This window comes from Pollachius pollachius (assembly GCF_949987615.1).
Source record: "Pollachius pollachius genome assembly, chromosome: 3".
Taxonomy (NCBI): domain Eukaryota; kingdom Metazoa; phylum Chordata; class Actinopteri; order Gadiformes; family Gadidae; genus Pollachius; species Pollachius pollachius.
Window position 1 is genome coordinate 3,835,731 of NC_136936.1, and position 23,941 is coordinate 3,859,671.

The 23,941-nt window shown below is 48.0% G+C and overlaps 2 protein-coding genes across 2 annotated transcripts in view; one reads left to right on the forward strand and one right to left on the reverse strand.

Annotated features, from left to right (window-relative positions):
• Window positions 1–3,498, forward strand: part of cadm1b (cell adhesion molecule 1b) — a gene marked incomplete at both ends in the record, with an annotated part of 54,232 nt that extends 50,734 nt beyond the window's left edge. Inside the window, 2 exons of the mRNA XM_079732849.1 lie at window positions 2,537–2,665; window positions 3,380–3,498. Coding sequence (XP_079588975.1) covers window positions 2,537–2,665; window positions 3,380–3,498 — 248 coding nt within the window. The remainder of the gene's footprint in view (window positions 1–2,536; window positions 2,666–3,379) is intronic.
• A 15,925-nt stretch (window positions 3,499–19,423) lies between these two features.
• The window catches only part of arhgap32a (Rho GTPase activating protein 32a), a gene marked incomplete at its 3' end in the record, with an annotated part of 32,577 nt that continues 28,059 nt past the window's right edge, over window positions 19,424–23,941 (reverse strand). The window contains 3 exon segments of the mRNA XM_079733393.1: window positions 19,424–21,466; window positions 21,468–21,853; window positions 22,699–23,451. Of these exon segments, the coding sequence (XP_079589519.1) occupies window positions 19,424–21,466; window positions 21,468–21,853; window positions 22,699–23,451 (3,182 nt within the window).

Here is a 23,941-nt window from a genome sequence, read left to right on the forward strand (position 1 = left end):
GGGAGGGAGGGAGGGAGAGGGGGAGGGAGGGAGGGAGAGGGAGAGGGGGCGAGAGGGAGGGAGGGAGAAGGCGAGGGAGAGGGAGAGGGGGCGAGGGAGAGAGGGAGGGAGGGAGAGGGAGAGAGGGAGGGAGGGAGAGGGAGAGGGAGAGGGGGCGAGGGAGAGAGGGAGGGAGGGAGGGAGGGAGAGGGAGAGGGGGCGAGAGAGAGGGGGAGAGAGGGAGGGGTTTGTGCTGGGGTCCATTTAGCGCCGGGGTCTGGCTTCATTAGCATGGAGCACGGAGCCGCTCCCCCCCAAGGGGGGGGGTCTGATCTGACCCGCGCCCCCCCCTGGTACAGTAAACAAAGCCCACTGTGTACAGTGGCGAGGCGGAGCAGAGGACAGAGAACCTGGCTGGAATCAGAAGCGCTCTCATTAATACCAAAAAATGTCAGCGGTGCTCCAGCCTCTCGCACCGCACCGGGCCTTTCATCGGAGAGCCGGGGCGGATAAAGGTTTCGTTGCAGGAAACTACATTTATGATGTGTCCCATGCAGGGGGTTGACGGTTTCTCGAAGCTAACTTATTATGCCCTCGCGCCTTTGCCTCAGAGAAATCCTCTCCAGTCAGATTTTATCGAAATCATCCAAAGTTCAGAGCATGACGGGAAAGGATTGATGGGAAATTGAGCTGCTCTGTCATGCAGCACAGAACACCTCAACCCTTTCTTTCTCTCAACGCTCGCTTCCCCCCCCCACCCCCGGAACCCCCACCAGGTCCAGACCCGGAGACCCGGCGGGTGCAGACGCCGCTGTCGCCGCCGCTGTCGCCGCCGCTGTCGCCGCCGCTGCCGCAGTGAATGCCCCTTAACTGTTTTGCAGTCCTGTTTTGCAGATTTTAACTCCTCCTTGTTCCTCCGCTGCTTGCGTGAACAGGCACAATATTGCCGGCTCGGTCGTGTGGCCGGAGATGCACTCTGCCTTTCTGAGCGGGGAGGGGGGGGGGGCAAACCAGGACAATTTATCCTCCAATCAAACCTTTTCTTTTTGGTGATTGAGTAGCATGCTGAAATGGACCCACGAAACCTTGGGTCTATTGTAGCGCTCGCCCCTCAGACTCCCCCGGTAAATGTCACAGCTTTTTCTGTATTTTTTTTCGCACAATGTGAAATATTTATGAATCCCTTTGCTTTATACACATCTATAATACCAGGGCTGTATTAAAAAATCATTAAACATGAATAATTTTCAATAATTTGACCATTATTTAGCTCTTTTGTGATTCAAGCATATTATTTTGTACTGTATTTACTATGCTACAGACAGCGCATTTCTAAGACTCCACAATCACCAATTATCTTTCCCCCCTGCGAAGAGGTTATTAAAATAATCAAGCACAAGAAAAGGAATCTTTTATAGATATGGGATTCAGCTATGCAGTTTTATTACACAAGGCTATGTGCTCAATGCGTATATTCATATACCACATGATGATCAAAACCCGGTAAATAATGGACAACGTAAAATTTCATTCCGTAGGAAATTGGAAGAGGCGAGAAAAGGCCAAATTCGGAGCTGGCGAGTTCCTCGCGGGACAAAAGACATTTTGAATTCTCATAATGCGCGAGAGGCATAATTCAGCGCTTTATCAACCTGAAGGAGGGCTGAAAGCCCCGAGCTCTGGTGGTGGAGAAGCATTATATATGCATACGAATGGGATGGTCTAAATGCCCTCAGAAACACTCTTCATTACCTCCCATTGAGCCGCCGGCCGAGAGGCGACCGGGCTGTTGAGCCCACGGTCCTCCTCAGACCCACTATAGCGTACGCTGTGTCATCGGTTTACCCAGAAACAAAGCAAGGTTAAACCCTCGCAGACGGGTGACGGTGAGCACCCTTCCCAGGGATAGGGATAGCAACGATACGTTATACGTGGGTGTACAGCCATGCAGCCGCTGGAGTCGTCGTTTGTAACTAGAGTTTTTCCGATAGCAGTATCGGAAATTCCTCCGATACTTCCTAAAATGCAGTAAAGGATATCAGCGAGTATGCAAGTCTATGTGCCGATTCAATACCATCACGTGACTGGCTCATTTACTACACAGGCAAAGAACTTCACAAACGGTATCGGTTAATGCTCAGAGGTGAATGAGAAATGGAAAAGTCAGAAAAGCATGGATGCCAACACTAAACTACATGAATACAAATGTATTATTATAATTATAGATTATAAATGTCAATGATCTAGTTCTGGAAAAAGAATTGTTCACAGTAAGTGAACCAAATACACATTGTTCATTTTAAGAGAACCCTTCAATCATAACAAGTTCTGTCAGTAGCTACAATGCTAGATGCTGTATCGGTATACACTCAGTATCGGCCGATACTCAAGATCAGGAACCAGTATTGGGAAGAAAAAGGGTTTGGGAACATCTCTACTATTTGTAACCCAAACCACGGATCGCTCCGGGTTCGCCAACGTATGACTTGTGTCACGGCGCACCTCGAGAACTTCAGTCGTCATAAAAGTTCTGTTTTCCCTGTTTTATTTTACCCAGAATCCCTAGCGGGGGACAGCGCGCCCCAGAAGATCGACCACGCGGTCATCGGTGGGGTGGTCGCCGTGGTGATGTTCGCCATCCTTTGCGCGCTCATCGTCCTGGGCCGGTACTTCGCCCGACACAAAGGTGAGCGCTACCCACAATGCACCAGGAGAGATGTCTTAAAGGTGACATTTTATACCACCAGCTGTGACTGTGATTAGCCGCTACAAGCCGTTTTGAAAATCGGCCTCTTCTGACATCACAAGTGGGCGTGTCCACCTAGATGTATGACGGATAGATGAGCAACGTTTGCTGCAGTCCAATGGGTAGGCTCGTAGACTGATCTATCTAGCATACGTCAAGGTGGACACATTCTATTCGGACATGTCAGAAGAGGCAGATTTGGCATAAATGTTCTGAGTATCCTCATATTTAGAAGTTGTCTTCTCAAACTTCGTCGGTTCTCTCTCTCTTTCTACTTCTGGCTCTAACCCTCTTTGTCTTCTTGCCTAACACATCTCTTTTGTGCTAAAAAATAGCCACCGTTCACCGAGCTGTTAACCCCTTAAAATAAAAAAACTCCCACGGAGCTCGGTATGCCAACACCAGATGATGGCTCACTAGTTTTTCTCAGGTTGTCCAGCACAACCCGTATCTGTGACTAGCCGCTATGGCTTGTAACGGCAAATCACACTCACACCTGGTGGTATAATATTTCACCTTTAAGGCTTCGAGTCCAGCGACTCGTGCTGCTGTCGTTGTTTGTTTGAATCGCCATTGGAGTGCATCCGGATGCAAGTCTACCGAGGGGAGTGTGGGGGGTTTGGGAGCCTTCTGATTGGTCCGTTCTGTGTACAGGTACCTACTTTACCCACGAGGCCAAGGGGGCGGACGACGCAGCCGACGCCGACACCGCCATCATCAACGCCGAGGGCGGGCACAGCAACACGGACGAGAAGAAGGAGTACTACATCTGATCACCTCCCGCGTGCGGGGGGCGGGGGAAAGTCGGGGGGGGGGGGGGGGGGGGGGGGGGGGGGGGGGGGGGGGGCGACACTCAAAGAAGAGGAGCACAGAAGGAGATGAGGAAGGGAGATAAGGAGAAGAAAGGGGTTAGGGGGTTTGGGGGTACGGGGGGACTGCAGGGTGGGGTCCCCTGTCCTAACCTTTCCTGGACGGCCGGGGCCTATTCTGTACAGTTCGATTATTTTACAGACAATTTTGTGCCTTGTTCTATTTCTTTCTAGCTTCTGTTGGTTTGATGTTGTCGGGGTTTCGCTTTCCTTTCCCCTCCTCTTTTTTCGACCCCCTCCCTGTTCAATCTCTGATGAAATGTCATGTGTTTCTGTTCCCTATTGGCCTGCTATCATCTGACAGGCCTCACGAAGCACTGTGTGCTTTTGGGAACCCCCTCCCCACCCCTACACACACACACACACACACACACACACACACACACACACACACACACACACACACACACACACACACACACACACACACACACACACACACACACACACACACACACACGTAGACACACACACACACACACACCCACGACTTCCACTCATTCGATTCCTACTTCCTGAATTACTGGAACACACTAAATACACATTTTGTTTGTTTTTGTCCATCCGGTCAATAACTCATCCAACAAGTCCTTTCCGTATCCAAGCAGCTTTCATTATCCATTGTTATCCTCGTTGGAAAAACGACAAAAAAAAAAAAAATTAAGATTGGTGAACTTCCTTCGCTGTGATTAGTGGAAATATGGCGCAGCGACCGAGTTGGCTTTATGTTATCATTCCTTTGATGACCAGATCTGTTTCTACTGATGCCTGTTTCAAATGCCAACGCGTGTGTTTCCTGAAGGGTCCGTGCTGTACGACCAGCGCCCAGAGGAGGGGGTTTGAGGGGTTGATAGTGTTGTTCATGACCGAATGTCAAATCCAGTGTTTTGTAGTGGTAGTTAAACAGCACCATGTATGACCCCCACTGCAAGTGACACCATTGTACATCCGTTAAAGATCTAGAGATGTGTTTGGGTTCCTTTTTTTCCACAGACGTTACGCTGAAGAGGTAACCTGCCGTAACTTACAGACTTCTACGGTTCTTATAGAGGAGAATTTACTCACAATAAATACAAATGAAATTCGTCAATGTCAATAAACATTTGCATTTTACAGTTGAGAATACAGCAATTGCAGATTACAAATCGTCACATGCCTTGTGTCAATAGACTAGTAGAACAAGAGGTGGTAGAAGGTTTTACTGTGATGTGTACATGAAGCTAGGAACAACTTGTATTTAAAGCTAGGAAATACCCTACCTGACTCCCATTGGATATCCAGTATGTATCACTATATCGATCAACATCCAGTCTGTCATTTTTACTACTTCATTTCAAATTGCCTATTGTGGTTGTTTTAACGATTTTACGTCAGATTTTAGTTTTTTTTATAAGAATAATATTATTTGCATTCTACACACATTGTTTATCAACATCCAGTCTGTCATTTTTACTACTTCATTTCAAATTGCCTATTGTGGTTGTTTTAACGATTTTACGTCAGATTTTAGTTTTTTTATAAGAATAATATTATTTGCATTCTACACACATTGTTTATATGGGTAATTATTATAATTATTAATGACTATAATTGTGTTACAGTTCTTTGGAAAGAGGTTTAATTCAACTCCTCAATTCACTTTGATTTATATGTTTCCTTTATGCCATAGATCGAGTTTAATATATTTCTAATCATATTTTTCTTTTCCTGAAATGCCCTTCCTATTAATTCATTACTTGGAGGCGTAGTCGAGTTTTTGACCTTCAGCGATGCTTACAGTGTACATTTTAATTCGCTCAAACGTGTGTGTGTGTAATTTCCTGGCTCATTAGACATCCACGCTTTAACGTATCAGCCCGTGCATCTCGCGGACTACATGCCCATTCACATTCTCCAAACAGAACACAGTGCTTTCTGTTTCCTACCAGTGAAGACCGACTCTTCACGGAGCTAGATTCCTCCGCTTCCACGTGTGTAACACAAAGGGTGTCCCACTGCCTTCATTAAGTACAGGGGGCTGCTTCCTCCATCTCCCAAATCAAATAGCTCGTTCCACCATCACAGGACACATGAATGCACCGTTTAAACAAAACACGTCCGCCAAGATTTAGTAGAGTTACATCTATGGGAAAAAAAATAATACAAAGAAATGTAAAAAAAAATGAACATGAATTAACATGTATTATTAAAAAGGGTAACCACTGCCTTAAATCCCCCCTTGATGTTTTACATTAGAAAGCAAAAGACTGAAGGACTAGATTTAGTGCCTTTTCCTTGATTTTGACACACAGTCACTATTTCTTTGTCCGTCTATGCGCTCCTTTCAATGGTTGATTAGGGTCGTCTGTAACATAACATACTTGAATTACGCTCCAGGGAGGGCAAGAGCTGAAACAATTGATAAAGAAAACAATTGACTCGTGTGACTCTAGAATAACGTAGGCTTCCACGCGCGAGGCCCTTTACACAAATCCACTGGGATGTGCACGCACACGCACGCACACACACACCCATCTGGTGTGTAATGCGTTTACCTATTTAGCGCCCCTATCTTCCATCAAGGTTCAATCAAGATAGATTCAGAGAAAAATGAATGATAAACTGCAGCGGAATTGCATTCCTTCTTCCAAGCGATGCTTCCATACGTCACAGGAGCCTATAGCAGTCACCGGCATGGAGATTAACACAAATAAATAATAATAGACAAAGTTTGATCTTAATGAGATATTAAGTGACTGTGCTGCTTTCCCAATGAGACACGTCAAGGATCGTTAGTTGTCCTAATCATTTTTATTTCTTTCGTTTTTTTGTTGCGTACTTGATGACTATTAGTATGTTTTACTTTCGCTCTCTCAGGTTCATGAGTGTGTATAGTTGTGTTTTTTGCATCTCAGGTAGAATGCAAATGTTAGGCCCCAAGTATATAGCCTACTGTAGTTACCACGGCGACTCCAAAAGTAAGGGAAAAAATAAACTACCACCACAAGATGTACATGTTTGTTCTCAGTTGTACATGTTTATGTGTTTATTAATATGGTGCACTGTTGCGGTAATCGTTGGATATTATTTTGTATAGATCTAGCCCACAAAGACAGAAAAACCTAGATTTGTTAAGCAGACAAAAATCAAGTTGTGTACAGTCAGTGTCATCTAAATCACTATGATGTTCATACCTATTCTTCCATAGTTGGCTTGTATGTTTACAATATCAGCTGTTACACATGAATAGTAGAATGTGACCCGCAAAAGCAAAATTTAGCATCCGTTTGCTCTATAAAAATTTGTATCTATTCACCACATGAATTTTCTGAATACGTTTCATAGATATGGTAAGATGGTGTATTTACTGTGACATGAAGTACTACGAAGGATCAGTTACATGTCTTAAATATTTTGGATGAGTCCCATGTTTAATGGCTGGTCGGTCATGGCTGTTTCTTATTTTGTTTTACTTTTTCAATTTGTTTAGTTGGTAAAAAAAGAAAGTGTACATGTAACCTGGCATATTTTTTTGGTGTGTGTAGTGACGGAATCAAATCCCATCTGACCGTACATATTTTGTATTGGTTCACAAAACATTTTTACAAAATAGAAAAAAAAATCTGAAGAGTTATTGTCTTAATAAAAAGATATCAATGTTCGACGTGTTGTACTGCTTTCATTTTGTTTTCTTCATGGTCTCCAACTCCTGAGTGTATAGTGAGTGTTTTAGTAATATCCAAATCATCTGCAGTCTGGATCAGTGGCCCACTTTTCCAAACTGCCGGTCGCGACCGATAAGTGGGTCGGGTAGAAAGTGGATCGTGGGACACGGAGACAAAAGTTAATTATCCCACTTTTTTGTCATGGTAATAAGAATGATTATTTTACTGCCCAAAGAATTTGGTGGGTTCTGGGCCAACAGTACCAGTGCTATCGGGTCATGGCACGGAAAAGTTTGGCAGCTCCTGATCTAGATTACACCTTCTCACCGCAGCCATGGGAACAGAGACGAGTGTCCGACTTCCACCACGGCGAAAAGATGGTCATCTCCGAGGGATGGTCGTTTACAGGTGATATATTATACCACCAGGTGTGAATGTGATTAGCTTTTACAAGCCATTTTGAAAATTTGCCTCTTCTGACATCACAAGTGGGCGTGTCCACCTAGGTGTATGCAGGATAGATCAGTCTACTAGCCTACCCTGTGGACTGTAGCAAACCTTGCTCATCTGTCCGTCATACAACAGAATCACGTCACACAGCTAATCACACTCACAGCTGGTAGTGTAATATGTCATCTTTAAAAAAAAAAAAGACTTATTCTTCCTCAGCGATGCCATCTGAGCGAGCACAGAACGCTCGCTGACGACGCCTTCTGAGCACGCTCAGATCGCTCGCTGACGCCTTGCCACGGCGTAGATGTATTAGATATTGTTTTAAGGGAACGAGGCCTTCCCGTACCCAGATGATAAGTGCATAGGTGGGGCTATGCATTACAAATCATACATCTGACATCACCCTCGTCAGTGTACAAATGTAGCGTGTCATCCGTGCGGAGAGATAGGCTTTGATGTTCCATATTTCACACGCAAGAAGGTTCAAGGCATCTAATTGCAGGCCAGAAAATCTGTTGCACTCCCTGCCAGAACATATTTCTCTGGATTTAACAAACGATGCGTGATTTCTACCGTAAAGAAGACATATAAACCAACCATGAACTATTCCTTCATTATAATTCTGTCACTTTTGCCATTTTACATTATTTTAAATGATCTACTACAGGTAAAGGTCACCGGCATTATTCAAACTTTAATGGGATAGTTTAACCTTCAAAGCCTGCCCACTTTCCCCCATTAATTATCAAGCCCATTGATAAATGCTGTTAGCCGGGGCGCTACGTAAATACCTGCCCATTGATTTGGTTTTGGGGGAGAGATGACAGCTCAGAGGGATTGCTTTATTTGTTTGGGCAGGAGGAGATTAACCACCTGTAAAGGTACGCCGGACACTAACGCTGTCTGAGCCGCCGGAGTGCATTAATGAATCAATGTATGTGTAGGAGAGGCGACGTTTCAGTTGGCTGTTATTAATTACAAAACGCTGGTGATTTTTTAATTTGAAATGCCATGTTTAGGGGTAATTACTGCAAACTCATGGGGGGTGCGAAGAGGTGGAAGCAAGCGAATATGCGGGCAATACCTTATTAGGTTGGTTAACAGATTGATGGAGACGGATGGCACACATCGCTTGGCTTGGCTGAGGTATAATTAAATAAAGTGGGAATGGGAATAAATAGACTGTGAAGAAGAAAGGAAGAACACGAGGGTTACACCCCCACAATAGTTTCCCCGGTGTGGCTCCCTGGTTATTGTATTTTTTACTTATTTCAGTGATTCTGTTGTAAACAACTTGTGTTGTCTGCTGCACTGTAGTTCTATCACAAACGAGACCCCAGAGACAGTCGCCTCCTGCTTCAAGGTACCGACTACTTTTTTTGCTAAAGTCTCATTTGTTGCCAGCAAAATATCGACACCTAAGACCAGAGACAAACAAAAGACACCGACTTCTAGTCAAAGAAAAATACTTTTGCTCTTGATTGGAATTGTTCCAAAATTGCATCTTCCATTAAAATGATCATTAATGTAGCAAATCAATTTGATTCATTGAAATTGTACGTCACAGTATGTTGATATGCGCACCGATATGTAAAGTGACATATCTTAACAAAGAAACATCCACTGAGGCAACAATCTGCAACCGCCGGTCTAATTAAACACGCAGGCACCGTGTTGTTAATCACGTCCAGAAGCGGTGAGGAGAGGGGACTTTGTTGGGCCCTTGTTTGTGAGGGTGATTACCACTAAGTCCAGAAGATGCTGTTCAGCAATACGGGGTCTGACGCGAGCACCGGTGCTATCCTGCTGGAGGTTTAGCGCTCGGAAGCCCGATACTTAATCAGAACCCGGGCGTACCGCAGGGACAGCGCTACATGGAGTCGGGGGGTTGTTGTTGATGTGGAAGTTTGAGGCTTGATAATTAGATTTAAAAAAAGAAACAAGATGAAAAGTCGCACACATGCATAGATAAGTTACGGGCGGGGAATCAGTAATTATGTGCTGAGACTAAGCTTCCAGCAACATCCGGAGAAATTCAGACTCAAGCGAATGTCAAGGTGACTCTTTTTCGTTAGTGGTTCAAAGAGGTTTCCTCTGACTTTCATTTGAGTAATTTGACAGCAATGTTCAGCTGCATAGCCACCATGATAAAACTGTCAAGGAAAAAGACCATTCTACTGCAGGAGTGGCTGTATAATCATGCCATCATTTTTTAAGTATTATTTAGACATAATTCATCTGCCTTTAAATTGGATTTTTCTTTTAAGAGCTCTTTTGTGTTTGCCATTTTGCGGAACATTAACCAAGAGAGAACATTGTTAGACATACAATACAAGTGCATATATTTATGTATTGCTTGAATACATTTCTAGCCAGAATGTCATTTTAACTAAAGTATTGTGTTTTTCTTATTCTCCGCTGTGTGCCAATTGCTTTGCTTCTCATGAGAAACCATTAAGCCAATGTCAAAGTGTACCATCATGATTTTGACAGCTGCTAGGTGAAGCATGTTCATTCCTTGTCTATTTCCACTTGTGTAATTAATGAGTGGGGTAATTAAAAGTTAGTTGTTCAATTAAATTGACATGCATTCAAATAAAACGCCACAAAACAAAGGCATATCAAAACAGTAAGCAACTCGTCAGCAAGCACCAAAAACTGAAACTGAATTTTGGTTTAAAGAAAAAAAATAGCATGCCCTTTTTGGATCCCCTGGGACCATCTACTGGTTTTTTTTACGCTTTGTTAAATTAAATCATTCAAATATTTTTATTTCAGGAGAGGGACAGAATGTCACATGCTAATGACGTTAGCATGTTAGCCCTTCTTCATCTCCACATTCCATGGCGCCGCGCTGAAACATTCATTACAACCGATCACCGTCCAGCGCCCGATATGAGCGGGTCGATTATGGACGTCAACAAAGCAGCAGCTCAGACTCGATAAGCATCAACAGAAGCATTCATCAGCCGTCTGGGGAGCGATTCGGCTCAGTCAGTCGCACCGCGCACGAACGCAGCTCTCCGATGAAGCATCCCATTTTTTAAACCAGTTACCATGTCACCACGCAGACGAGAGCTTGAATTAGATCAGTCCCGAGATAAGACGTGGGCATACAACAATGGAGAGAGAAAACAACTACAATCAATAGACCGTTATCTTCATAGACTCCCTTGACTTTTGATGTTTGTTTTTGCTTCTCTCTGTGAACTAGAACTCTGAACTAGAACACCGCCGCGGAGGTGGTATTTATGTTGAAGTAAAATAACAAAAAAGACACATTTATGAAAAATACTTTTCATAAAGATTAAAAGGAAGTTGCAGACTCAAACGGGTTAATGTAGACAATGGGGTATTTTATTTACAGGTCATGGTAAACGGTTAACACTTCTTTAAGGCCAACAAGGGTGGGGGTTACATATACCACAATGAAGGGGTGAATCACACCTCAGTATATAACGATTTATAGTCCAACAAACAGGCAACAAGATTAGGGTTAAAGCTATCCGGCCCAGAGCATGCAAACCTACGAACAAGCAGGACGCATGTAAGTACAACAAAATAAACACCATCAATAACACTCCCCTTCTATCAAGACCTACCTTTAAGGTAGTAGCTGAGGTCTGACAGTGCCACTCAAGTGGGTCCCCTACGGTCAAACAAGACATGTTTCAAGCTCAGATCTTCAGTCAAACACACAAAGAAACTGGAGGCGATGGCTAACAGGACTACTTAAACTGCCCGGTTTTATACAGGCAGTCAGTTGTTTAAACCAATTAGGAGAAGGAGCCGTGGCTTATCAATTATTCAATTGAGGAAGTGGTTTCTACCTGCCACATAATGTGATGCAATTCTGAGTTATTCTTGAAACAATCTTCATTATAGACATTGATTAGGATGTGAACACACAGCATAACAGTACACCAACAATTATTTAAACCAATTTATCTTTTTATAGCTGTGGGATGATGAATTAATTAATTCATAATTAACTAGAGAAGTGAGGACTTGACAAATGACTGGTCAGCCTTGAGCTTACATAATATAACCTGCATAAAACAAAAAACTGATATCAGAAAAACCACCAATGAATGAATAAACCAAAGGAATAATAAACCATTGAATGAACTAATAAACCAATGAATGAATGAATGAATATGTAGTCATATCTGCAAGTGTGACCTTTTAATTTCAAGGTCTAATCACTTAACCAATCAATGAGCAGCCACTTCTCAGTCTTCTCCTCGTGATTGTCACACCATTTGCAAAGGTGATTTTCTTTTTCACAGATTCCTCAGAGAAACGGCACTGAAAATATCAACTGGATGGTACGGTTTCCAATGAATAACAAAGACATCCTCTGCTGCCTCTGCAAGAGAGACACACTGAATATTCACGGGGTAATTGTGGAGTTTATTCAGCAATACTATAAATGCATGCATTTTTATATTCTATCTGCTTGAGTTGAGATAATTCCCCCCTTCACGTATGCGCATCATTTTTCTGCTGCATTTATGTATATGGTCTAATGCACGGTTCTCTGAGTCATTAACAAACACCTCAAACAAACCGTTGTAGCGTCATCTGCCTTCCTCCCACCGATTTGCATCCTACCTGATGAGTCATCTCGCGTCGTACAGACGGAACCTGACATCTGGAGCATCTGGAGAGCGTCCCTGTCTGAGAAAGAGACTGACCGCTGGTGTCTACTCCTTTGCACACTTCACACAAACACACGCACACACACGCACACACATACGGTAAAAGGAAGAGTAACCTCGATGACAGGGCTTCACTCTGCGTGTATGGGGCGATGCGAATGAAGTAGGTGAGAGAGAGACATAGACACAGAGAGACAGAGAGTAAGAGAGAGGTCGTAACCCCAGACAGATCCGTGGTTATAACACTGCCATGGTTAGGGAGACTGATTCCCAACTGCCCTCCCCCCCCCACAGCTGAGAGATGTATGCGCTCATTGTGTTGTAAAACGCCTCGGACGGAAGTATGCACGAGCGGGGATGCATGCAGCATACACTAACTCAAACTTCATCCAAGGCACTTTCATCATGAACCTGTAGCAAAAGCACATAAACGTTGTTGTCATGTCCTCCTTAGTTTTTGTTAAGGCCAATATTCCCTAATCAACACTCCCTGCAGTTTTGCCGGGGCAACTCTCAGTCGGACACATGGACTGTAAGCACCAAATAACTGTGTCCGAGTGCAGGCTCTTTAAATGTCTGAATAAATATTTGCAAATAAAGGCCCATTATGGGACTGAGGCTCGGTTTGTTGTTGTGCTCGGCTAAAGCATATTCAGCTGCTGTGATTACTTTTTAAAGCCACCGCGGTTCCGGAGAGTCGGGGCTGCTGCCTTCTCTCTTCCCTGTGAATGTTATTCATCAGCGAAAGGTCAAGAACATTATTTGCAACACAGGCTAAGACTCCATTGTATGTGCCGGCAGATTGCAGCTTGCTCCACCACTCTGATGTGCGCGTGAATGTCAAATGAGGAGAAAAAAAGAAATACAAGAGAAAGCATGGAAGGACGAGAGGAGGAGGACGAGGACAAGGGCGAAAAGGAGGTGGAGGAGGAGGAGGAGGAGAAAGATGTAAGAGGAGAATGAGATGGGGAGGAAGAGGAGGAGGAGTTGGAGGAGGCAGAGAAGGAGGAAGGGGGACTTCATGCGAGTGATTAGGGCTCCTCTTTATTTTGAGGTCCAATCACTTATTTAATCAATAAGCATTGTGCTCCTGGTCTCCTCAACCCTCAACCCCAATCACTGCTATAGCCGTCAGAGGGGAGCAGATGTATTTCACACCAAGACTATGGATACGCTCAACACCTCCCCTCCCCCCCTCCCTGAGCGAAGGTCTAATTGTTTTTTCCTTAAGTACAAACGTGGTTGGGGTGGTGCTTATCCAATTAGAATCTATTGTATAGTTAACTAAGTAATTAAGAAAGATTTATGCTAGACACTTCCTGAGAACAGTCCTTCCTGTGGTATTGAGAAAAAAACATTTTCTGTACGGCTTGCAGGCAGGCAATTAAGCGATATTCAATCGTTGCTGATCCGGTTAAATAACGATAAAATCTGACCGAAAGATCTCAATTTACGAACCGTTTTTACAGTGTGTTAATATATCGATTTTACAAAACACAAAAACATATTTCTCTCGCCTTTTAGAAAACAACTTTAGGGGTTTGGCATGTTAATACGGGGAGAGCCGGGTCGATTGAAACACGGGACGATTGAAACACAGCGATTTCCTTGAAAACCACTCGTCTTTCACGTCAAATTTCGTCAGTACGTTCAGCACACAAGACTGACCAACCCCGGGAAATTTAGTGTAATGACGTCATACCGTTCAAATGTTATCCCCACAAACCTGTTTTTTAGGGGTCAAGTAAAATCTTTTGTGCAGTAGTTTTTTTGAAATATACAGTTGTGTTTTGTTTCATGCCATAATAATATGACAAAACAACAGATGAATTAGTACTTAAACCTGTCCTAAAGCGAGCAATGTCAGAGTTTTGAAATTAATAGGCAAAAAAGGTTTAAGTGCTAGTAGACGCTGTCGGGACGATTGAAACACTTGTTTCAAACGTCCCGCACGTTGTCTCGCTATATTAGGAAACTTAATCATATCTAAGCAATCTCATCGAAGCAGAAGCGAGTATCCAAATATCAGTATCCTTGTTAGTTCTAGGCTGAACAATGTTGTGATGTTAACCACGTATTTCTCTCTGTTGCATTGGGATAACAAATACATTTGAGCAAAGAGTAGTAGGCTAGTAGGCTAAGTAGGGAGGGATGGTTATGCAACGAAATGTAATGCATGCCCCTACGTTTTTTTTCCAATGACAGGTTATTTTATTTACCTGCCATTGGAGTCTATTGGCAGCCCATAGAGCGCTAAGGTGAAAAGTTGTGAAATTTGGCACACTGATTCAGGATAGTCCCATTATCTGATTGAGCAAATTTGAGGTCGCTAGCTCATCAGCTCTAGCTCCACAAACAGGTCAAAGTTGGACATGCATTCATGTTTATAACTTTTGACCCATTCATCCAATATTCACAAACAAGCTATCATTGGAATACTTGGGCCAAGCCAAGGTCAGCGCACCCTATGACGTAATTTTGCGCCATGATGGAATATCCGCCATCTTGGTTTATGTCAAAAACCTTCAAAATGTATCTCCTATCACAAATGTTGTCCAATCTTCTCTTAAATTGGCACAGATGATCGTCAGGCCATACTTGACAAAATACATCAAATAGATTTTTCAAACTCAAAACCGTTTGGCCGCTACAGCCAATCAAATTCGACCGCGAAGACACCAAACAGGAAGTAGGCCAATTTCTCAGCAGCCCTTTGACATATAACCAAACTTGGTACATAGACCCAAGACATCGTCATGGGGACACTCAATGTATTTGGTGACCTTTGACCTCTAGGAGGTGCTGTAATTAATGAAGATGCGTTTTAACTCCTCCCAATAAAGTTTATCAATTATTTCTCATGGCAACATCAGAAATTGGCTGCCATGTTGAAAGTTGTCAAAATCAATAGCACATATCCACAGGCCACAAATTCTGTCCAATCTTAATGAAACTTGCCTTATATGATCTTCGAACCAAGCTGAACAAATGTGTTAAACAGCTTTGTTAAACTCAAAATCGTTTGGCTGTGACAGTCAATCAAACTTGATGGCAAAGCCGCCAAACAGGAAGTAAGCCTGTTCTCAGCAACTCTTTATCATATCATAGCCAAACTTGGTACAGACTCATGCCATCCTTCTGGGGACACCCAAATTTGGTGACCTTTGACCTCAGGGGGACGTCAAACAGGAAGTGAGCTCATATCTCTGCGAGGCCTTCATGTATCCAAACCAATCTTGCCTAATAGTTTTATGACCCTATCCTGTTGATATAATTAATAATTGGGCATCATCAACGTCTATGGGGGCGTTGTTAGCAGCAAATCTATTCCAGCCTTTAGAAAGCAACTTCCATGTATTTTCATTGTAATAACCATTTGCCAATAGCTGTCATTGTAGGTGAAATCACTGAGACGGTCATCATGTAGCCACCTAACCAATTATGTCTGTCCAGCAAAATTAGGTTATAGAGTCCTATTCTGCTTGACCCCAACATTGCTGCTCGCAGCTATATTTTTCTTTCTTTTTCTAGCAGCTATCATGTAATGAGGAAAGAACAGTAGAACAGGGAAGTTTCCTAATAGGGAAGACCAGTTTCTCCACAGTGAAACTGATAAAATAAATAGGAAATGGCTCTCTTGCACGCTTGTACAAAACAAATGTTTATATGATTTTGATGATTTAGGGCATAAACTCAATCAATTTAAGATAGTTTGACAAAAAATTACAGACTGGTGAAGTTATAAAGTCTTTTAGAAAATTAAATGTTTGTATGTTATCCGGTATGTCGCATAAAAGCAAGAGTAAGGTCAATAGTTTCTGTGTAAAATATAGTTTCATTCGTCCCACAAATGTGTTTCCGTTTGAACAAATGTCAACTTACGTTCGAAGTTAAAAAACAGCGCAATCATCCAACGGCGACCGAGAAGCACACGGGTTTTAAGTCAACTGAAACACTGCGTCCCATTCACCGCACGACTGCAGGCTACTTTTATTCCCCCGAACGCACGCGCGAGAAAACAGCACACCCAATGAACAAACATGACACAGTCAGTGACGGTGGTGACAACAATTAACACACATGTAAACATTGAACAACACACAACCATACAACACCCCGAACCCATCAACCCCACTCAACCCAGCAACAAACAAAGACCCCAAAAACCCCCTACATCAACCAAAAACACTTAACTCCGAAGATCCCCTGCGCGACCCCGGAGGGGTCGCCACAATATGTAATAAATTACACTTGTAACTAAGATTATACACACGTGAGTTGTTGATCACATGATGAAATTATTTTCATGCGTAACGTTATCTTTAAAAAAGACGTTTAACTGAAAAGTTGCTCCATGCCGAGAACTTCCATTACCGTCCAATGTGGGCTCCATATTCCCCGGATGTAAGGGGTGGTTTTAAATATCCAGGCTGAACGTAAAACACTCTGGAATTAACTAAGAGACACAAATGGAGGTTTACGGTTTCTTGGGTAAATATATATGAAAACACAAATAGCCCAGATGTTTAACCATGACACTGAAGCTTATGTGGAGGTCGTGGATCACGGCGCCGTGCAGAACCTCCACACCCCCCCAATGACAGGACCGCTAATGAGTCTCTCCCACAGACGCGCTGACGTTTTGGCATGCGCTTAATTGAAACTAACACTTTCGCTGCACCGTCAAAAAAAATAACAAGACAAATATTCTTGGATTTCCATAGTTACCACGACGACTGCGGGTCGTTTGGAAAAAAACCTACGGTGTTTCATACGGAGAGTTTTAAAGAAGTGACAGCAGGACCTTTTAAAGCGCCGTCTCGTTTGGCACGAACGGGTGTATAGGACAAAGCAATTATCCTGTAGATCAGTGGCCCCTGGAGGGGCGACCGTCCTATTGCAGAACACCTGCTGCTTCCTGGCACCAGCCGCCGAGCGCGTCCCCCGCACGCATCTGGACCGCTCCAGATGTTCCTCAATTAATTCCACACGCAGGTGAGGGTTGCTACCCTTCAGAGTTGACTCCAAGTGGATCAGCGCGGTCACATTCCTTCAAGTAGGCCTAAGGAAGGAGCATTTCCCGAACCCGTTTTCTCAGAAAGCACGCTTTCATTCACAGCCTCACTGCCTGCATTATTTCCACCACCACCAACAGGGTACGGGTGTGAGAGAGCAGGCAAAGGGAGGGCCTTAGCAGAAGCAATATTTCATGTGGTCCCCGGTTGGGGAAAATAAGACTTCATCCTCAGCCTGAAAGGTGACATATCTCAAAAGGCAGAAAGTCCCCAAAAAAAAAACAAGGGAGAAAAGGCGGCGGGCCGTCGACCGCGGGGCCGGCGTTTGAGCCTGGAAAGTACTGAATAATACATGCTGAGCTCGCTGTGATCCAGCAAATTCAATAGCATATAGAAAAGGATCGGTCGCCACTTAAAGCATTTCCTACCAGCCACTCTCCTTTCTCGGGGTCCGGTCCTCCCTCCCCCCCCCCCTCCACTCAGCCCAGCACATATAAATAATTTGCCTTCTACCTTCACATGCATAAAAATTGCAACTTGTTGGTTATGAAAGAGAACAGTGAGGATGCACCTTGAATGCCAATGCGGTGATGAATAAACAATGGCTTGGAGCTCCAGGACCGATTCAATGGCGGCCAGGGGGAGACATTGCCTTTTGAGTCGGCAAGCTTTCCTAACGGATTTTTTTATTATTATTATTCTCACGGCGAATAGAGTTTGTGTATTAAAAGTAGTTACTTGTATGGTTCTTAACAAAAATGCAACACTTTGCCCACTGCTTTTTTTTTTGGAGTTGCTCAAACACATTCCTCGTTTGAAACTCCCGATAGAACATAAAAGTCATATGGCAGTAGTCTACATTAGGGTGGCAGGATCCTTACTCCCTTATTAATCATCCACGGCAAAGTCTGAGCTATTATAAAGTCAATGATATTATAGCTGCACCTATTATGGTTCGCACATTTAAAGTAGTTTGCATTTGTGGATGAAAATGGTCTGTAGGAATCAATGCAAACCAAATTAAATCAAATCGAAGGTCAAGATTAGAAAAAAGCTGGAATGGGCTTTTTTTTCGAAGCACTTACCTTAAGACGATGCATCATCGTCGAGATACTTTTTAGTTGCACAATGCTGCCCTCTATTGGTCGACTTTACAAAACTTATTTTTACAGTATTTCAAAGCAGAATACATGGCACAATAAACCAGTTGTAAGATATCTTTATTATTATTAAAGAATCTTGTTAAAATAAAACAAATACTCCTTAAACGATATCCTCATTTACAATATTATATTGGCAACATGTATAATGCATAAAAAAAAAACAAATCAACAATACCACATTGTTAGATTACTAAGAAGCAAAAAGCTGAGGCTGTAGCCAAATCCATAATATAACGTTCCAAAGGATGAATTAACCTTAATTTACATCAGGTGGAACCACATGATTGTACTCAAACGTTTAATTTGAATTAGTCAAGAGTACCCTGCATGGTCGTTCTCTACCATTTGACCACTAAACGTGCTTCCACAATAATTTAAGATAAAAAATATAAGCTAAAGTATGTGAAAGAGGGCACGCAAACGTCCATATATGTGTATCGGAATTAAGTAGCAGTTTTAATAACAAAAACAATCCACAAAAATACAATATATTTCTCACAATACACCTATGTATTGTTTTATGCAAATTATAAATGTTATGTCTCGTGTGAGCCAGTTTATTCTACACATCCTCCCGTTGGCCTTTTAAAACATATCCACAAATCCACTTTTGACCGCGCCTGTTCACTTCATGTTCGTTATCTCGACTCGTTTTCACATTTCTTTCAACCAACTCCGACACAACGATTTAAATGAGTACTATGAATTCTCTCGGGGCCTCCTTTCTCTACAGCGGTAGTATGCGGTTAACAGCAGCGTAAGCGTCTCTCTGCATCTCACTGAGGGCCACACCGAGAGCCGTCTAGCACGCTACTGGAGGTCTGGCAGAGGATAAAGTGCTGGTCCCTATTTCCCCCCCCCCCCCCCCCCCCGCCCCCCAACCCAGATCAGAGTCACTCGTACACGCCTGCCTCTGATCTCCCTCCAGCGTGGTAGAAGGGCCCCTGGCCCAGGGCCTTGGACAGCAGTCTGTGGCGGTGCGGAGACATGCAGCCGTGACCGGGGAAGTACCCCGCTCCGGCTTTAGGGGCCCTCGCGGCCTTAGCCTTGGGCGTGGCGTAGTAGCCCTCGGCGTTGTCGTAGCGCGTGGGCCGCACCCGCGTGCTCTGGGTCCTTCTGTGCGGCGGGGCGGGGCCCCCCTGTGGCTCGGAGCCCGGTGGGGCCCCCGGGGGGTTCGCCTGGTGCAGGCGGCGGTTCTCCTTGATGCTCTGCGAGCGCCCCGCCCTCCTGTGGACCCCGGACCTGGCGGGGCCCCCGGCGCTGTTGACGGCGTTGCTGAGGGTCAGCCGGTCGTGCTCGCGGCCCCTGGAGTGGCTCCTGCCCCCGCCCCCGCCCTGGTCCTGGCGTCGGGGCTGGGGCCGGCTCCTCTCGGGGAGGGACGGGACTTTGCGCAGCGGGGGCTGGTCCCGCCGGGGGTCCGGCGGGAGCCTCTGCGGGAGCTTGGACGGGGGCCCCTCGGGGGCCGGGCCCCGCCTGTGGACGCTCCCCCCCCCCTTGCGTTGCGGGGGCTCCTGAGCGGCCCCCGGCTTGACGTGGAGCGCCGGCGTCCGGTGGCCTGGCGACAGCGCCGTCACCGTGACGACCGACGCCTCGCGCTGCTGGCCGCCGCCGCCGCCGCCGCCGCCGCCGCCGGCCCCGGAGAACAGGCAGGCGTTGCCGGGGTCCGAGCGGCTCCTGGTGTGCGTGATCTCCCGGCCGCGGGGGTCCGCTGGGGGGGGCGAGGGGCGCCGGTAGGGCGCGGCCGGCGCGGGGCCGTGGTACCGCCCCTCGTCGTGGTCCCGGACCGGCTGGTAGACCCTCCGCCCGAAGGAGTCCGTCTCCGGGGCCTCGTAGAGCGCTGCCTCCCTGCGGTCCAGGAAGAGGTCCCGGTGAGGGGCCGGCGTCGGGGGAGGGGGGGGCGCGTAGTAGTCGGGCTCCAGCGTGCTCTCCACGGTGGAGCGCAGGGTGTAGGACTGGCTGTGCCGGATGCCCCCCGGCCGGAAGGCCTCGCCGTAGAAGCGCGCGTCCCCGGCGGCGGCGGCGGCGGCGCCGGGGACGTCGGAGGGGAAGTGGCCGCCGTAGCGGGCGCCGTACGGGGCGGGCGCGCCCTCGAACGGCGCCGAGGGGTGGAAGTCCGACTGCAGCAGCCAGCGGTACGGCGGCTCCGAGCCGGGCGGCTTCTGGACGTAGTAGAGGGCCTCGGGGGGCACCACCTCCGCCTCGGCGATCTCGTAGTGGCTGAAGTGCGGCGCGTGGAAGGAGCGCGCCCGCCGCATGGCCGGGTGCCGCAGGCGGCCCTCGTCCGGCCGCTCCCACGGCCCCCGGAGGCCGCCGCCGCCGCCGCCGCCCATCAGCAGCCCGCCGCCGTACTGGGGCGACGAGGGGTGCTTGGGCGCCCCCAGGGTGCCGGGGTAGCGGCCCTCGGTGGAGTGGCGGAACGCGGCGTCGGGGCGAGACAGGTGGAAGGGCAGGGCGTCGGGCCGGGGGTAGAGGGGCGACCGCGGGGGGCCGGGCAGGACGCCGCCGTGGCGCCGGCCGTAGGCGTCCTCCATGGCCGCCGCCATCGCCACGGCCGTCCTCTCGTCGTAGCGGGGCCCGGGGGAGAGCGGGGGCGGGCGGGGCAGCACCTCCCCCACCGAGCCGGGCATGGGGCTCTCGGCCAGGACGGTCCTGAAGTTGAAGACGTTGACCGAGTCGCTGTTGGCGTAGACGGCGCCGCCGCCGCCGCCGCCGCCGCCGGACGGGCTCCGCACGGCGCAGAAGGCGGACTGGGCGGGCGTGGACACGCCCACGTTGTGGTAGGTCGGCTCCGCCCACCGCCCGTCGTCGGGGCCCCCTCGGACCACCTCCTCGTCCTCCTCCTCGGTCGTGGGGGCCCTGGGCGGGCCCCGCTCCCTCCGCTGGCAGCGCCTCCTGGGGCGGACCTCCTCCGGGCCCCCGGGGCCCAGCGGGCTGGCGTCGGGGCTCCCCGGGGACTCGCAGCAGCGGTGCGCGGGCAGCAGGTGGTGGGAGGGGTGGGGGCAGCGGCGGGGGTCCGAGGGGAGCTGGGGGGAGCCCCGCTCGGAGTGGCCGCCGCGGGGGCCGCAGTACTGCACCTGCAGGTGGAGGACGGAGGGCCGCGTGGGGGGGGTCCCGTCGGCCGCCTGGGGCGGGGGGGGGCGGGTAGGAGGGGCCGCGGTGGTGGCCGCGGTGGGCGGAGGAGGAGGCGGTCCTCCGCTGGGGGGGCGCGGCCTCGCTGGCCTTCTGCGCCGACTCGGCCAGGGCCAGGGCTAGCTTGCGGGCGGCGCTCGTCATGGGGGGGTGGGGTGGGAGCACAGACACTGAACTCACAAGTCTATCTGCTCCTGGGGGGGGATAAGACAGACCATGCTACAGTATGACAGGACGAACAAGGCTGTGAGGAGACGCCATGACGACAACAACACATGAAAGCTGGGATAAGAAACCTAGCAGACGAGGAGCGCTGCTGAGACAGTCCGACACGATGGTTAGTCCTTAGTTATTATTATCATATCATTATTATAACTACAGCATTCAATACACGGATGGATAAACACTTACTACTAGGTTGTTCTATTTGATTAACAAATTACACACACACTCTTAATTATTTATACGGATATTACTAAGCAATGATCAATAAATAAACATATGCACATATTCACACCACAAAATCGTCGATAAACAAACGTTTAAAGGACGTTTCAGCGATGTTGGGCGGCGTCTCTTCTGTTGGTATTTGAAGCGAGATCCAAAACAAACGGAGCCAGCTCGCCCCTCCCTTCCGTGTTTCGTTCATCCAGAAAAAAACTATCATGAATTCAGCGCCAGACCCCACAACACCCACCCCTTGTCGGTGATTGGTCGGAGTACTATTTATTTCGGTTTTAAATGGTGGGTGGCACCATTTGTTTTTGTGTACGATCCCGGAGCACAGGCTGCCTACAGAGACGCTTTTTTATTGTTGGCCTGCTTATGGGGTGGGGGGGGGCAGCTAGCGGGTGGTGAGGAAAGATCAGATGAAAGTGATCATTTATGTTTCGGCCTGGCATCGCTGACACAACCTTTGAGACGAGATAAAACACACATCTTCAAACAAACACGACCGCTACCCCCGACGAGACCCCCCAGTACCCCCCGGTGTGTCCCCAGGGGCCCAGCCCCGTGCCCCATGTGCCCCCGTACTGACCTGGGTCGGGCAGGCTCTGAGCGGCCTGGCTGAGCTCGGTGAGGGCCGAGGCCTGGCTGGACTGGCTGCTGCGGGCCCCGCAGGCGCCCAGGGGCCCCGCCTCGCAACGCTCCGACGGCGGCGAGGAGGTGGGGACCGGCGGGGGTGTGTCCGGCGGCGGGGGCGGCCCCTGGTGGCCGCGGTGGGAAGACGACGACGCAACGACGTCGGCCCGCGTGGTCGGAGCCGCGGCGGCGGCGGCGGCGGAGGCGGAGGTGATGCGCTGCGTCTTGACGGACTTCCTGAGTTTAGACGGCGACGACGGCGGCGGCGGGCCGGCCTTCCTCCCTCCCCGGAGTTCCGGGGAGCGGGAGGGGCCCGGAACGCCGTTGGGAGGGGAGGAGACGGGGGGCTCGGAGCCCCCGGCCACGCCCTTCCGGGAGCCGCCGCCGCCGTCGTGGCGGGCGTGCGGCCGCGGCCCGGGGATGGCGGCGGGCGGGCTGCACTGGAAGGACATGGGGTCGAAGTCCAGGTTGAAGCTCCCGGGCGCCGGCGGGCTGAGGCCGTCCAGGTCGTCGTCGTCCTCCTCCTCCTCCTCCGCTGGGGGCGGGGCCGGGGGCGGGGCCGGGGAGAGCAGCGGGCGGTGCCCCGTGCTGGCGGGGCGGTTGCCGTGGTGACCGTCAACGCGCGGCGCCGGCTCCTCCCCCTTGCAGGAGAGGGACTGCGCCTCACTAGTGGAGCGCGGCCGCGAGGGTCGGTAGGCCGAGGGCTCAGCTGGAGGGGGGGGGGGGGGGGAGCACACACACACACACACACACACACACACACACACACACACACACACACAGATTTACACACGCACATTCAAACACACTCACACACATACACACCAACACATACAATCACACACATAACAGACAGACAAATACAAACGCGCACACACACACACACACACACACACACACACACACACACACACACACACACACACACACATACACACCAACACATACAATCACACACATAACAGACAGACAAATACAAACGCACACAAAACACACAGACACATACACACACAAAACATACAAACACGCACACAGATTTACACATGCACATACACACACGTACAAATACACACACACACGCAGACATTCACTCATACGCATGCACATGCACGCGCATACACACATACAGACGCGCGTACAAGCACACACATACGCGTAAACACATACAAACACACAGACACACACATATTAGCAATCGC